The following is a 17,130-nucleotide window of genomic DNA, read 5'->3' on the forward strand; positions in this document are numbered from 1 at the left end:
GAAGGCGTTAGTTACATCAAACTGGTGTAGCGTCCAGTCTTTGCAAGCTGCCACAGATAACAGTGCCCGCACAGTCTCCATCTTAGCTACTGGGGAGAATGTCTCTTCATAGTCCACTCCATATACCTGTGTGTATCCTTTTGCCACGAGTCTTGCTTTGTATCTCTCGATTGAACCATCTGCTCTTCTTTTTATTGTGAATATCCATCGGCATCCAACTGGTTTCTTTCCTGTTGGTAATGTGCATTTCTCCCAAGTGCCATTCTTCACAAGGGCATCTATCTCTTTTTTCATGGCTTCTCTCCAGTGCTTATGTTTATTTGCCTCCTCAAATGTCTGTGGGATATCTTCTTCTTCATATAACGCAGCTTCAAAGGCTCGAGCCATCTCTGATAGGTGGCCTTGCGCAATATTGGATACTGCGTATTTTGCCTTTCTCCCTTTCCAGTCTGGTGAGTAGCGTCTGGGAGGTATTCCTCTGGTTCTTCTTGGGGGCAGCTCGTATGGATCTCGTGTATCTCCACTAGTTCCACCGTCCTCATTGTTCCTATCAAGGTTAGTCTCAATATCTGAACTAATTACCTCGGGATTCGAAGGCGGGGTTGACGGCCGGGCAATGTCACTTTGTTCTTCGTCTTGTATTACAGGACTTGACGGCCCGGCGGTGTTGCTAGCTGCCTCAGGTGGACCAACGTCTATGACATGGCTTGTCTGTGGATCTCCCCCTGTCTGTGGATCCCCAGTCTGAGGCTCTCCCCCTAAGTGATGGTTTTGAATACTAGGCAGCCAATCTAGGAAGTCACTGTGAGGGCTATTGTCCGAGGTTTGTGTCTCCCCCTGACTACTAGATTGGGTGTAAAAATATTCCCCCTCCACAAAATCGCAATTCATGGTGGTGTGTATCCTACGGGTTTTTGGGTCATAGCATCGATAACCTTTCTGATTTTTTCCGTAGCCTAGGAATACACATTTGAGGGCACATGGGTCGAATTTGGAGCGATCTTGTTTAGGAATATGAACAAAGACCGAGCAGCCGAAGACTCTAGGTTCGAGAGAGAGGGATGAAGGGATTTCAAAATGTTGGGAAAAAATATCTAGGGGAGTTTTAAACTGGAGTATGCCAGTTGGGAGACGGTTTATGAGGTATACGGCAGTGGCGACAGCTTCGGGCCAGAAGGATTTTGGTATTTTGGACTCAATCAAAAGGGCGCGTGTAATTTCGAGGATATAACGGTTTTTTCGTTCAGCTACCCCATTCTGTTCCGGATTATAGGTGCATGAGGTTTGGTGAACTAGGCCTTTACTCCTAAAAAATTCTTGCATTTTCTGATTTATGAATTCCCCCCCATTATCGGACCTAAGGATCTGGATAGTGTGTTTATATTGAGTTTGAATAAGGGTATAGAAATCTACGAACTTATCAAACACGTCATGTTTATTTTTTAGAAAATAAATCCAGGTCATGCGGGAGTAGTCATCAATAAAGAGAACAAAATAACGGAAACCTTGGCCCCCAGCAATGGGTGCCGGACCCCAAACATCAGAATGGATTAAAGCAAAAGGTGATTTCATTCTTGTATTGTTTAGCTTGAATGAATGTCTATGGTTTTTAGCTAGCACACAAGTATCACAATGAAAAGAGTTTAAAGATCTAGCTAAATTAGGAAAAAGAAGACGAAAATATCCTAAAGATGGGTGTCCTAACCGACGATGCCACAGCCAAGCCTGTCTGTCAGTTGGTCCGGGAGTCAACATCAATGCAGCACTCTGTTGGGCTATCTCGTCCACATAATACAGTCCGTTTCGCTCAGTGCCACGCCCAACTATCGTCCCCGTCTTGATATCCTGTAACATGCAAAAGCGAGGTTGCATTAGTAACTTGCAGTTCAGTTCTTTAGTCACGTGACTAATTGATAACAGTTTATGTGACAGAGATGGGACAAAAAGGCAATTTGAGAGGCACAGAGTCGGCGAAATATTGATGGTGCCAGCCCCCATGACTTTTGCTAGGTCCCCACTGGAGGTTTGTACATACGATTTTTTTGATTTGGCAATGGATACAAAATCTGAGGCTTCGAATGAAATTGTATCGGTTGCCCCGCAGTCAAAAATCCAGTGAGGGTCTTTTTGGTCGGAAGTGGATGTGGAGGAACAGGCTAAGGCATCAAAAGAGTTCTGGCAGGGTATTGTGGGGTTGTTTTCGAGGTGTTTCAAAGGCTGGGGTGTAATCTGCAAAGTTTTTGCAAAGGAGGGGTCTGTGTGTAATTTTCGTGTTTTGTGGTGGTTAATTCTGAATTGTGGTTTTCTGTGGGGCTGAAATTGAAGTGAATTATTTTGGTGGGGTAGATTACGGAATATAGGAGATTTTAGGGGTGGGTTGTGAGAGGTAATTTCCGGGTGGGGTTTTTCCCGGGATAAGGAAGGGTTTTGGGGCTGGTTTGAGATTTGGGGAAATTGGGTAGATAAATGGCTTATTTCGGAAACCCTAGCCGCTCCCCCTTCGTCGCCTGTGGGAACCCTAGCTCCTTCTCCTCCTCTTTCTCCGCCGGTAACCCCGGCGAAGTCACCATTGGTTGCCGATTTACCTTCGAACCAAGTCCTTGCGACGGACACGGAGCCGATTTTGGGTGGTTTCTCCTCGGTTTTGGCCTCGCCACCGCTACTGCTGGTGCTGGTGCCTCCGCTGCCGCCCGTCGGGCCCTCGACGTTGGTGGCGCGGTTATGAGCGACGGCGGCTGATGCCCTGCCGCCTCCTCTGCCTCCTCCGGTTCGTCCTCCATTTCGGGCCTGCCTCGCCCTTTTCATTTCTTCCCACCACTCGGGGAACCCGTGGATGTGGAAACACGTATCTCTGGTGTGTTTTCTTCCTCCACAATGGCTGCATGTTAGTTTACTTTTATCATCCTCCTTGTGGTAGCTAGGGTTCCTCGGTGATTGATATTGTTGTGATGTTTGTGCTCTGTTCCGATCGAATACCGCAAGACCCGCTCCTATTCCAGGCTCCTGTGTATCTGGATTGAGTAGTTTTTCATTGACGGATTCCCTCCTGACCAATCCGTATGCCTTCCTTGCGGTTGGAATGGGATCCATGTTAAGGATTTCCCTCTTGATTTTGCTGTATTTGTGATCATCCAGTGCCCACATAAACTGGTACAATCGGTGTCTTTGAGTGTGTTGATTGTACTTCTCTATGCTCGCCGGAGTATCCATCGGGTTTGGGTCTCTGGTATCGATTGATATCCAGAGATCCTGGAGTTTCTGCCATAGTTGTTCTAGGGTTAAGTCCCCTTGTTTGATACTGTATGCCTGTCTGTGCAGGTCTGATATCTGGAATTGATCGGCGCCGCTTCCATACGTTGTGGCTAGACTATCCCACAAGTCGTAAGCCGTCTCGTATTGGGAAACCTCATTCACGAGGCTGGCGTCGATATTGCTTATGATCCAATTGAAGCAACAATCGTCTCTCTGCTGCCATCGGTTGTAGTCTGGATCTGTCGGAGAGGGAGGGTCTGTAACTCCAGTAATGTGAGATGCCAGACCCTTCCCTCGGATCCCCCGACTCATCAGTTTAGCCCATAACGGATAATTATCTCCGTTGAGCTTCTCGGCTAGACGTACTTCGCCTAGTGATTCGTTTGATGAAGGCTGTGGATTTTGGGTTTTTTGAGACATGCTCAATCTCATAAACTCAGCGAATTGTTCGGCTGAGAGTGTAATTGGTGGGTTATTGGATTCTGACATGGTTCTTTTTTTGGTTGGTGTTTGCAGGTTCAAATGGTCGGGAAAGGTACTTGAGACGGTGATGATATTGCTCTGAGTCTCAAGCCCGAATCGTCCCGCTCTGATACCATCTTATCGATGGTAATCGAGAGAATCGGAATGGCTATGCATATTGAAAGTGCAGAATCTGGAGTGAAGAGTTTGTATTATTTCTTGTGTATGAATTACATCGATTTCTCTCCCTTTAGTAGGGAAGAGTACACTGTATTTTAGGAAAAGAATCAGCCTATTCTAAGGCAATGTACTACAAATTAAATTCATATCAATTACAAATCTTCCTCCTTCAATTATGCCTTTGCTTTGGTAATTCCTCAAGTTTGGTATGTTTAACTGTTTGACATATACGCCCAACAAATAATATTAAATATAGATTAAATAATAATGATACTCGTATATACACATTCACGCAACGGTTATAAGAATCTAGCAGAATAGGAAAGAAAAGAAGAATAACTTCTCTTTTTAGGAAAGTAGGGTGATGAGATAGGCAACATGTTGACTGAGATAGACAATGCTGACCACATTCTTCTTAATATTGTTATTATTATTCTTATTCTATATTTAGATAGCTATATCTGGAAATAAATTGAGTTATACTTTCCCTTGAAGAAAAAACTCATTTGAAGACTGAAATGAAAATTAGGAGGATAAACGTATTCTACGTTTTGATATTTTAAAGCAAAAAAAGTTTTATGTTATTCTAACTTTTTCCGCTATCTTGTTTTGTCGATCCTTTCTTATTCTTAACTTTATTATTATCATGTGATGGGCCCTTCAAAAAAATAAGTGATGTGCCCTTTAAATTTGAATAACACTCTTCCAAATAAAAATTATGAATAGTGGCTTCAAACGATACTTTCTTCAGCGGATTCATTTTTTTAATTTTGAATATTTTATGATAATTGAATCATTTCATTTTACAGTAAAAAAATTAAAATATGTTTTAATTCATATTTTTCTTTCTCTACTTTATACTCTTATTTTATTTTTCATTTATTTAACATATTAAATATTTCTTTCTTAATCATTATTAAAAAAGAAATGTGTATGCTACGTAAAACAGAGGGAGGGGGTGTGATTTTAGAAATATTTATAAAATTAAAATTACAATGAATGATTGTATTGATTTCCCTAGCTATATTCACATGGGGTGTTTAGCTGCGCATGATGTGTAGGTTCCATTTGTGTTTTACGAATTTCCAAAAATTCAATCATGGAAGACACGTAGGGATAATTTCAACATCCATATTTCTAGACCTGCAATTCTAGTATGTAGTCTATAAATACGATCAGAACAGTGCCTACAATAATTCTGAATTTTGTATTAATGCACTAAAATTTATTCTGAATAACAAGGGTCCACCCACTAAATTACAAATAATTTAAAAAAATGAGTAATTAACTTTTTTTAAGAGGTAGGACAAATTATAATGGAGAGTGCACGGCATAAATAACCCCGTCCTCATTACCGGCCTCAAGTCCCATCCACGTCATCATTCCTCTACAGTTGCGGCCCAGACCCCAACTGCTTTAACCCTGCAGGCCACAACCCGGGCCGCAACTAATAAATAACACTATTCACAACTTCAACCTATTTTACACGTAAAATAAAAAAACACCGGAAATTTATAACACGGAAAATTTCATTTATAACACAAGAATTTCATTTTTAATATAAAAACAATAAATTATAACCTAAAAAATATTTAAAAAAATTAGAATATTAAAAAAAATAAATTTTTGTTTTGCAAATCTGCATCACGTCGCCACTCTCCTCCTTCTTCCTCCTTCTTCTTCCTCTCCCCCTCCCTCTTCTTCCTCTTCCAAAATGTAAAAATTCAGAAAAATAATTGCAAATCTGCAGCATGTCGCCGCCCCGGGACCGGCCTAGGCCGTGCCGCTCTTCCGTGTAACGGGTGGGACGGGCCGGGACTCGCGATTTGCGGCCCGTCCCGTAGCGTTAAAGATGCTCTGAGACATTTTTTTTATAAGAAGTTGGAAGTATTACATACGGCCGAATATGACCAATTCGATATCATATAAGATTGCAGATTCTACAATTTCTATTACTAGTATTACTTCAAAACTACACGAGAAAATATAGATCCTACTAAATTAATTTTAGGATCGGATGCATGGTTTCCTGAATTCCTCTACAACTAAATATGGATACAATCTAATTTATTTAATTTCGCGAGAAAATTTGTAACCTCTAGCATTAAAAAATGGAGGAGTAGTATATAACATGCAAATATAACGTGACTAACGTCACCTAATTATATCTCCATCAGTATAGTCGAAGTAAATGTTAGAAGTTAGCAAGCTTGATACACTACAAAATAAACAGTGTTTACCGACATATAAGGCCAAAAGTCTCAGAATATTGGGAAATACCCAGCACTTTCCAAGCAATTCAAGTGAGGATCATTATTGATCATATGGCTTAATTCGCTTCACCAAAATATTGTTAGTTGATTTTAGGGATATTGATCCCTAAAACTATGAACTTTGGTAAAATTTTGGTATTTTCCACGAAGTTTTAAATTAGTCTAAAATATCACAAACTTTATATCTTGTTTGTTATTTCCCATGGTAGCCCAAATAAAATATCTTCAGCAAAAGTTTTATTATACGTGGTCAATCGTAAAATGTTTATGATATTTTAGATTATTTATTAAGTTTGTGACAAGTAGGATAAAAATCTATATAGAAAATCACATTGATTCAGTAGTTCCAAGTAGGAGAAAAAATGCACGGAAGTTGGTTGGATATGGTGATTGACATGTTATGATAAATAACATACAAAATGTAAAGCTTGTGATATTTTAGACCAATTTTAAAGTTCGTGGGAAATACCAAAATTTGAGCAAAGTTCATGGTTTTAGAGACCAATATCCCTTGATTTTATGTTTGTAAATTCTTGATACGATCCGGGTATTTTTTGTATTAAAAAATTAAACAAATAACTTTTGGGATATGAAATACTCTTTTTTCATTACGATTTACGGGTGTCATTTTGACTTAGTTATGAATTTAAATAAATATACTCCCTACTCAAAAGAAAATATGTAGAAAAATTAATGGAGTGTAATTTGATAAAAAAAATGAATGAAATATGAAATTAATTTATTAAAATCAATAAACATAAAATGAGATATTAAATATGTTAATATAAAAAATTTAGACACATGACAAAAAAACAAAGAGAAAATTATTTTCCACAAAATAGCACCATATATATACTAGCTTTGTATACTAGTCGAAGTGATTTCATGTTTGAGTAGGTTCAAAGGCCTGCAAAAATAGACCTGGCAATGGGTACATTTCCCACTTGATCAATTTAATTGCCAAACCCCAATCAAATTGCTCAATCATCAAATCAAATCATTCCATTCCAAATATATAGTCTTATTCTATACTCCATCACTCTCATTAAATATAAAATATTTATTTTCAATTCAAAATTTTATATATTACGGTATATTTTATGTATTACTCTTTTCGTCTCACAAGAATATGCACTATTTCTTTTTCAGTTCATTTTATCAGAATATACATTTATAATTTTAGAAACTTTTTTCTCTCTAATGAGGTGAGACTCATTCTCTACTAATAATACTTAATTACTTTTTTTCTCTATCTCTCTTACTTTACCAATTTTACATTAAAACTCGTGTCGGACTCAAAGTGCATATCTCTTAGGACGAAGGAAGTAATAAACAAAGAATAAATTAGAGAAAAAAATTATGTGAAAATAAAAGTATTAGGAAACGCTTAAAATAAATTAAGAAAATATATTTCTTATTCACCTCTTCAAAAAATCAATATATCTTCTAAAAAAAGTAATTTCCAAAAGAAAAAAAATAAATTGAAAAAGTTATATATATTTGCCTTTTGCATACAGAAGATAAAAAGATATCTCTTTAAAATTAAACCAGGTACGATAACTTCTCAAATATTATTCACATTAGAGAAAGAGTTTTTATGAAAAGAAGTAAATATAAAAGTAGTTAGTACAGAGTATTCTTTTTACCTCTCTATTTATCTTCTCCCTTGAAGAGCATCGCCAAGGGAATGAGTAAATAGAAAGGTAAAGAGAAATAACTATCATATTTACCTCTTCTTTATAAATATTCATTTTCCAAGGGGAATAGTACTTGAGAATGTAAAATACATTCTTTAATTTTGAAAATGTATTTCCTCATACAAAAGATAAAAAGTTAGTTATTTTTATTTATCTTTTTAAATTTACCTTCTTCACTTGAAATTCATTACTCCCTCCGTCTCTCAAATTTTGTCACAGTTTGACCGAGCACAGGTTTTAAGAAATATAATAGAAAGTGAGTTGAAAAAGTTGGTAGCATGTGAGTCATACTTTTAAAGTATTAGTTTTATAATAAAATGTGAATGAGAATAAGTTAGTGGAATGTGGGGTCTACTACCAAAAAAGGTAAAAAGTGAAATGAGACAAATTTTGTGGGACGGACGGAAATGAAAAAATGTGACAAAATTTCAGGGACAGAGGGAGTATTTTATAAGAAGGTATATCTACCTTTTTTACAAGGTAAATGAGAAATATACCTTCTCAATTTACATTTCTCTGTTGAAATGTTAGTGGATAGTTAGACCTATAAATGATTAAGTAAGAGAGAATGAGAAAATATTATATATTCGGACATGAATTGTTTTTATGGGGTGGACGAAAAAATAAATTTATCTTAAATCTATGGGACAGAGGAAGTAGTTAGTTTATGGAATATAATAAAAAACTAATGTCAAATTTTAAAAACGAAAATATGATTAATACTTTATTTTCGCTACTAGTAATATATACTCCGTATTATTCATTCCAACTAAATTGTGTTGTATATTTCTTTACAGGATGTCCCAATTAAATTGAGGCATATTCTATTTTGACAAAAATAAAGTATTTAATCATCCTCATTTTATTCCATTTCCTATTTTAGTACAGTATCTCTTATTCTCGTCCTCTATTTTCTCTTGTAGTACTAGTATTTTATTTTATCTTTATTTAACTTATTTGTCACATTATCTTAATCTCCCTGACAAAAAAAACTTTAATGTAGTTGGGACAAACAAAATATGTTTAATTGGGACGAAAGGAGATAAAACGTCATTGCATATAATCATGTAACTAAGCAACAAACGCTTCATTTGTGGAACGAACAGAATACTTATAAGTTACCAAATGTTCATTTGGAACGAACATAATACTTACTTCATTCTATAGTATCAGTGTAGTTTTGCAGACTTTTCACATTTACAACAATAATTGAAGTTAATTGAATCCATTTTCTTGATAATAAGAAGAGCCATTGGAATAAGAATTGGTTAATAAACACTGAAAGGACTCAAATACTAACAAATTAAACAATAGTCATTGACTCATTGTCCCAAATATACCACACCCCTCTTTTCCCTTTACAGACACGATTCCTTTGTCTCAGTATATAACTCTACAATCACATGCCAACCCACACAACAATGTTTAACTTTAAAGAGAGACTGAGACCTCGGAATCTTGATATTTGGCTCAACTATTATTCCAATAATGTATTTTAGTTTACAACAATCTAGCATAATAAAGTGAGCGTTAAAATCGCAGCATTTCCCATTGATTAAAAAATAGAAAAGAAAAGAAAAGAAGCAAAAAGTAACACACAACAATGCACTAGCACATGAATTAGAATTATCAGTCCTTCCCCCGTGAACAAACCATCCTTGAATTCTTTTCCTCAGAAAACCAACTTCCTCCTAAGCATCATGGTTGATGATGAGGATAGATCCTCGATTGTTTCAGACACCAAATCCTTGAACACCATCCTCTCAATGTCAAGAACGACCTCCGACCCCTCCATCGGGCAATCCCCCCACCCGTCCCCTGCTAGGTCCTTCTTCAGGACTCCACAAATGGTCTCGAACAAATCCTCATGACCAGTCTCACATTCTCGAATCTTTTGAAACTCGGACCACACCTTGTCGAGGGTCATGGCACTGTGGCGTGCCTTCCAAGGAGGCAGCCACGCCTCCCTCGCAAGGATTTCAGTGATGGTGTCGAAGATGAGCTTCCTCTGAAGCCTCGACACTTTAGACGTATCATTCCCTTTGATATGTTGCTGCTTCTCAAGTAAAACAAAGACATCCGACTCCTCTGGGAGATAATGTGATGCCCGTAGGATGTCTGAGATGTACACAAAATCGCAGTCAGAATCGAAGCGTTTGGAGCAGATAGGGGAGACGATGGGGCTCCAGATTTCTTCCTCCGACTCTCCATAATGATCTGTTACATGATGATGCTAATTAGTGCAGAAATTGGAAGCAATCAAGAAGTAACGAATGAACAGAGTAGCATTGTTTTCAACACAGCCAAACGAACCTTAAATGCTAAGGACCACATTATCATTAGAAAGGTGATTGTGATTGTGGTCACCTCTCCTCTGCATTTACATATTGAAACGAGATTTGGTCTCACTTTCACCAAACATGAACAACAAGTTTATTCACATGTTTAGCATATGGATGTTTCTCTTCACTATTACATTTTGTACCTAAAATACTGATCTTATTCTTATATTTTTTCAATCTTTTTTAGTACTACCGAAATTTGATTAATCCAACGAAGAATTCTATGCTACTACTACATTCCAACAACTAACACCACATTAAAATATTTTCCTAGCAGATATTATGAGCCCAACCACTAAATACTCTGCATATTCCTTTTAAGGAGTCACACATTAATCACACAATTGTAAATACTAAATAAGTATACTATATAGTATTCTCCTATTCCTACACCGGTTTACACTATTTTCCACATTCGGCGTTCAAAATTAATGTGCCATAAATAATAATAAGAGGATGGCGACATAAAAAAACAGATTGATGGTGACAGTGGTGAAGAAAATATGAGAATATTTATGATTACCTTTGAAATGAATATTCCGTTTAGTCGTAACGGGCGACGGCGTCAACGAGTCGAAGAAGGGATCGAGAACCGACACCGGGCTCGGCTGCATGTCGGCTGCAGCAAACTCCGCTATGTTGTGAAGCAGCTTATCACACCTCTCTAATAAACTCTTTCCCTGCGCTCAAATTTCACTATTACTACACTAAAATTTATTTATAGAATTATAAAAAAAAAGCTCGATTATTATGGATAATAATAATAACATTGGATTTATTATTAGATTTACCTCTGTATCAGTTGGTGTTTCCACCGTGCCCACGGAAACAGACGAGTAAGCATCCTCAACGGTCTTGATCTTCTCCTTTTGGTTGATCACAACCGTAGGTTTCTTAAACCGCGGTGACCGGTCTGGTCCGATTCTGTTAATCTTCGGCGAACGGACCGGAGTTAACTCATTCACACTCCTCTTCGGTTTAGCCGGAGAGTTTGACCGACTCGCATTCACACTGCCATCAACTCTCCGGGAAATCGGGCTCCCGCTACGGCCTGAACGGGTAGGGCTGCGAGCATTTCGTTCCCTCCGGGGACTAGGAGACGGGGAGGTTTCACCGCTGAGGCTGTAATTCCGGCGAACTCCGTTCACTTGTTTGGATGGTTTTGAAGGCGGCGGCCGTGTCGGTTTCATGAGAACGATCGGTGAGTCGTCGTAGATGAAGTTCCGGTGGCGGACGTGGTTCGGCTGCGGCGGTTTGGAATGTAGAAGCCCCTTGAGCTGGAGAGCTTCGAGTATGTGTTTCAACGTCTCTAAATCCTTTGATGGCTCGTCGACTCCTCGCATTCTGAGACGCTTCTCGATTTCTCCGTAGATTGATATGTTCTGCTTCGGCTCCGGGAAGACGTCGAAGAAATTTTTGCGCGGCTGCGGAGCTCGCCATGGCGACACCGAATTCACACCGCCTCTGCTTAATCCGATGGAGACGTCGCCTTTTTTGACGGATTGTTTCCTTGGGTGTGTGTAATGTGGATTGAGCGAGGCGTTGTTGTGATGAGTTGATAGCGATTGCGGGGTGGGAGACTTGGGATACGGAGTGGTGGAATCAGCTGCCATCAATCGCGATTGGAATAGATCTCTGGAGACTCTGGATTCAGAAGCGGATCGCCGGAGCTCCGGCAGATTCGAATCGGATGAATTTGGCAATTGGTCCAGCCCCATTAGCCTGGCAATGACGCTAGGAGAGCGGTGTTCCTCGGTGGTTCGGATTTGTTTGGGGTGGAGGCTGCCCTTGGCATCAGTGGTGGCGCGGCTGTCGAGCGAAAGCCGCGGCGCTTCCTTCCGAAACTTCCAGGACGATCTGACGCCATCTTTCAATTCGAATACAGACAGCGGGAGTGGGGATTTGGGTGGAAGCTCAGGCGGCGGAGTCTGCTTCCCCAAATCAGGCGAATGCGGGGCTGATTTTTCCGAATCCGACGTGGCGTCACTGACCTAAATGAGAAGCATCGTCAATTACTGAAACAAATTGAATAGAAAAGTGATTGAGGAGCATACCGGAGGGAGGCGCTTTCCGGTGATAATGTGGTGGCGATCGAAGATTTGGAGGAATCCTGCCATACAACCCATTTGCTTGTGGATATGCTTCTCCAGATTCTCGTCTTCCGTCGTCATTTGGAATGGAAGTGCACTGAAAATAACGTCACATTTGGGATCTCTGTGAGTGAGAGGGGGAGAGTGGTAATTAGTGTTGATGATGGGATGGGTGCAGCTTCATAAATCTTGACTGCTTTTTATTTATTTCTCGCGATGCGTTTTGCCAGAGAGTGCAGAATCGGCTGCACTTCCGCCACTCTTTCCCTCTCCACGTGGCAGTTTCTCATCACCTCCACTTCGTCTTTTACAACACACTCCTTTCTATTTTTGCATTTCTTTTCCTCTTTTTTCTATGGACAATCATTTTAACACACAATTCTTATATTGCTATAATATCTTTATGTTTATTTTCCATAATTATATTTTTGTTCTATTCTGTATGAGCTGTTGTTGTTATCGAGAGCATCCGCAATGACGCCCGTCCCGACGGACGTCCGACAGGCGTGCCGGACGTCCGCGCGAGACATCTGCCATTGTGCAAAGGTGACGCGGATACGGATGTCCGCTGCGGACACTGGAGTTCCGCGACGTTCCCGGGACGTCCGTGGCGACGTCCTTGGGGACGTCCGCCATTGCGATGACCCCACGGACGTCCCAATTATTTTATTAATTTTTTTTCCGAAATTCTATAAATACGGCTCGTTAAATTTCATTTCATTCGTCTCACTTGTATTAACGAGTATCTCTCTCTCTAAATACTTTTCTTTCGAAGATAAATGGAGCACCACGATAGTGATTCTCCCGCCACGAGCGAGTCACATGGACCGATCTTTCCCGTTGGCGGAAGTACTCCAATGTCCGCCACGATGTCCGGAATGGCGGGGATGATGCCCCAACCCCAAATGACGGCGGGGATGATGTCCGGGTACTACAACATGTACCCACCTTGGTATGGGATGATGCCCCAAATGCCCGGGGTGAGTGCCAGAATGACCCCAATGCCATGTATGATGCCCGTAATGCCGGGGATGATGCAGGGCTCGCCTGTCGCTGCGGGGGGAGTATGCAGGAGGTCCCCTAATCACCGGTGGACAATGTCTATCGCCACTATATGGATTTACTGTCGACGGAAAACCCCCAAGTACTCCTCTCGAGACTCAGTTCACTGGCATCGAGACGTTCTCGATGGAGGAGTTGGGGCTATCTCCGATCCGGGATTCTCCCACAGATGCACCAACAGAGACAGGGAGGAGGGGGAGGACAGGGAGAGGGAGGGGCAGGGGGACGGGGCACTACCTCGCCTGCGGCGGGGTACGATGGCGAGGCGGTGGCCGCTGAGGTGGGGGAGGGATCCAGCGGGAAAAAGAGGATCGTCTGGAGCACAGAGGAGTGCATCGCGCTTGCGAAGGCGTGGATCAGTATAGTGGAGGATCCATATATCGGGGCTAACCAGCATATCGACAGGATGTGGTGGCGCATTAGCCAAAGCTACCTCCAACTCAAACCGCCAGGGGAAGCCTCACAACGGAGAGCAATGCCGGAAACAGTGGGAGCGGCTGAAGAGGCAGCTCAGCCGATTCACCGGCATTTACACAAACAACCTCCGCTCGGCAACCAGCGGCATGTCTGCCGAGGATGTGAAGCTTCTGTCTCACCATCAGTTCATAGACGCTGCGGTGGGCTTCGGGGAATTCAAATATTGGGAGGTGTATCTTGTGGTGCAGTCTTCGGCCAAGTTTACTGCGGGTGTTGAATCTGGCTGGCCGAAGCGGACGAAGATCAGCGCCTCCGGGGAGTACAGTAGCAGTGCTGGTTACCACGAACTCCCCCCGCCGAGGCAGAGTTCCCGACACCTTCATCGTTGGCCTGCCGCCGTCTCCCTGTGGGGCAAAAGTCCGCGGCGCGGATGCCGAGTGGAAGCGCCGGCGGGTCCGCCGAGGCCTAATCAGCAGCTCCTACCCAAAATGATCCTGAGCTCCCCTCACTCGCCCGCGTCGCACAACATGAAACCCTGTTACGTGCAATGGTTGAATGGCGGACATCGACCGATCGCCATTACAGGTCGTCGCTGAAGGATATCATCAACAGTATGCGGCACGATTTGGGGTTGGGAGACATGGCGGAGAGTGGCGACGAGGGGACTACCGACGGGGACGACGAGGGTACTGGGGCGGGGAATCCGAGGAGTGAGACAGCGGTTTTTTTTTAACTATGTAATTTTTTTAATAATTATGTATGTTTTTTTTGTACTATGTATGTTTTTTAAATAAAGTGGTTGCGATTTCTCCGTATTTGTGTCGAAATTTTAATTCCGTAAATTATTTAATTCTGTAAATTGTTTAATTTGGTGAATTTGTGAATTTTTATTATTGTAGGAAATCCGTCGGGGTGTCCTTGGGATGTCCGCCACTGTGGAGTGGGATGTCCTTATGACGTGACAGTGCAGTGGGAAGTGCTTATGACGTGACAGAAGGTGTTTTTGGGATGTCCGCGGGGATGTCCGCCGGTACATCCGCACCACTTAGGATGTTTTGAGTGCTATCTTCTTCGTATTGAAATTTATTCGGGATAGATATAGATGATAAAAAAATAAGATAATTTTGGCTAATTCATTGGTGGACTACTAAGTTTACCATGCCTCCAACTCAACAGACTGTCGAGTTCACTTCATGTTCAACTCACCGGATTGCTGAACTACGTTTGGCCTTCGATTTGACTCTATTATTTGTATCTTCTATACTTAACCTCTATTCACTTTTTTTTAAATACATCAAAATATCCCAAAGTATTGAAATATAAATTCAAACATTTGTAATTTATGCAATTCTTACTCAAAGCATACCGAAATTCAAACATTGTTGTACCAGACCATGCGCTTAAGAACCATATGCATGTTGTATGCACTACCATGTAAACCATAAATTGTATCCTAAAGCCTAAAATCAACTGGATTATATACAATTTCTAAAAATATCAAATATAATATGTTCAATTAAAAATATGAACTGTATCGTTAAGAATCTCAACTATGTCCTTATGAAAAGGCATTGTTAAAAGTTCACATACAATTTGTTGTCAAAATGTTGGTCTTTTTTTTCCCTTGAGTTTTTTCGACCGTGTTTGGTGGCGTATATTCGAAATCGTTTTTTCGTTATCCACCAAAATAATTTTCTATAGTTTATTTAATATTGTACTCCTATATTAATTGTATCTGTTTCACGTTAATAGAGTCATTTTTCTATTTTGAGAAATTCCAAGTCAATTGAGTCATTTCTATTTTTGATAAAAATTAATTTTCTCTTTAACTTTATTCTCTCTTATTTTACTCACTTTTACTTTTTTCACCATTCATTTAATACACTATTTTTAAACTCCGTGTCGAAAAGAAATGTCTCTATTAACAAGGAACGAAGGGAGTGGTAGTAAGTATTTTTTTAAACAACCCCTATTTTCTTTTTATGGACCAACAATTATAAATTTTAAATATATGGTTCGATTTGTTGGGTTTTAGGATTTTTTAAGGTTATATCTACATGGTCGTGCAAGGTTGGATTGAACGGGCACAGTTGGATACGACCATGTACGCGCACTAACATATCCAATTGACATGAAAACAAAAAAAAAACAACTTTTCTTGCTTATACCCTATGACATTGTTTTCGATTGCTCAGGGCTGATTCAGCATACTAAAATTCCATTCTGTAAGTATAAAACGTGCCAAATTTACAATAGCCTAGTTTCATTCTATTCATTTAAACCAATTGTCATGTAAATCGTGAGTGAGATGGATGAGATTGATGCTCTAATTATATTCCAAATTTGCTGCTGACTAGCCAAAGCGCAGGCGCTTGCTAGTTTGTGTTGTAGTAAAAAATTCACAACAATATTCGGAAGATTGGAAGATTTTATTCATATAATTAAGTTAACACTAAAATATTCTAAATATGAAGAAAAAAAGGAGATGAGTGGGCTATCTTTTTATAGTACTAGCGTTTTTTTAAGGCCAAAGCATGGTGCATTTTTCCTAATGCAAGCAAAGATGTAAAGTTATGCACTTTAAAATGTGCATTAAAAATTTGGTGACTAGTTTGCCGACACTATAAATCAAATGGCGGGAATACAATTTCATATTTACCTACTGGCGCTAAAATCATGCATGGCGATTCTGTAAGCCACACTAGGGGTGAAAATTTAGTCGTCGTGTTTCGGGTATACCCGATCCCGATCCAATACCCGGCGGGTGTTGGGTACCCGAAACCCGAAATTATGAGTTCGTGTACGGGTTTGGGTAGTTAATGTTAGAATTTTTCGGGTTCACCCGAAACTCGTATTAGGGTACTCGACTAATACTCGATTAATTATGTATTTATGATAATTATTTTGATTTAGTATAGCGCCTACTGTCCGTAAGATAAATTTAGGGAAAATTTATATAATCACATTTAGATTTATGAATGTTTTTAGTATAATGCAACCCGATTTAGGATTGCTTTGACATTTTATTATTCTATTATCTAGACTTTAATACTTGTTTACATTTGTGTTCTATTTTATTTAAGCATCATGTTGCATTATTTATATTCTTACTTATTATTTTTTCAATATGTAGTTATGCTTTATCCATTTTATTTACCGATTTATTTAAAATCTTAAAATTTTTATTTTAATCTCTTTTGAGTTCAATTTGTACCAAAAAATTCTTTATTTTTAAATTAAGTAGTGTCTATTTATATAATGTGATAGAATCCTAATCTAGAGAAAGCTAAAACATTAAATTAAAGATTAAACTTTTAATAATAATCAATAAATAGTAGTATTTTGTTATTTTAAT

At 39.6% G+C, this 17,130-nt stretch overlaps 1 protein-coding gene across 1 annotated transcript; it reads right to left on the bottom strand.

Annotated features, from left to right (window-relative positions):
* Positions 1-9,320: 9,320 nt before the first annotated feature.
* LOC121797369 (protein LONGIFOLIA 1-like) lies at positions 9,321-12,606 on the bottom strand. Its single transcript, XM_042196124.1, has 4 exons — positions 12,261-12,606; positions 10,998-12,197; positions 10,730-10,886; positions 9,321-10,081 (listed from the first exon to the last, which is right to left on the bottom strand). Exons 1-4 carry the CDS (start codon positions 12,375-12,377, stop codon positions 9,537-9,539), a joined length of 2,019 nt encoding a protein of 672 aa, XP_042052058.1. The 5' UTR covers positions 12,378-12,606; the 3' UTR covers positions 9,321-9,536.
* Between the last annotated feature and the right edge of the window lie 4,524 nt (positions 12,607-17,130).

This window comes from Salvia splendens, chromosome 3, assembly GCF_004379255.2.
Source record: "Salvia splendens isolate huo1 chromosome 3, SspV2, whole genome shotgun sequence".
NCBI lineage: Eukaryota > Viridiplantae > Streptophyta > Magnoliopsida > Lamiales > Lamiaceae > Salvia > Salvia splendens.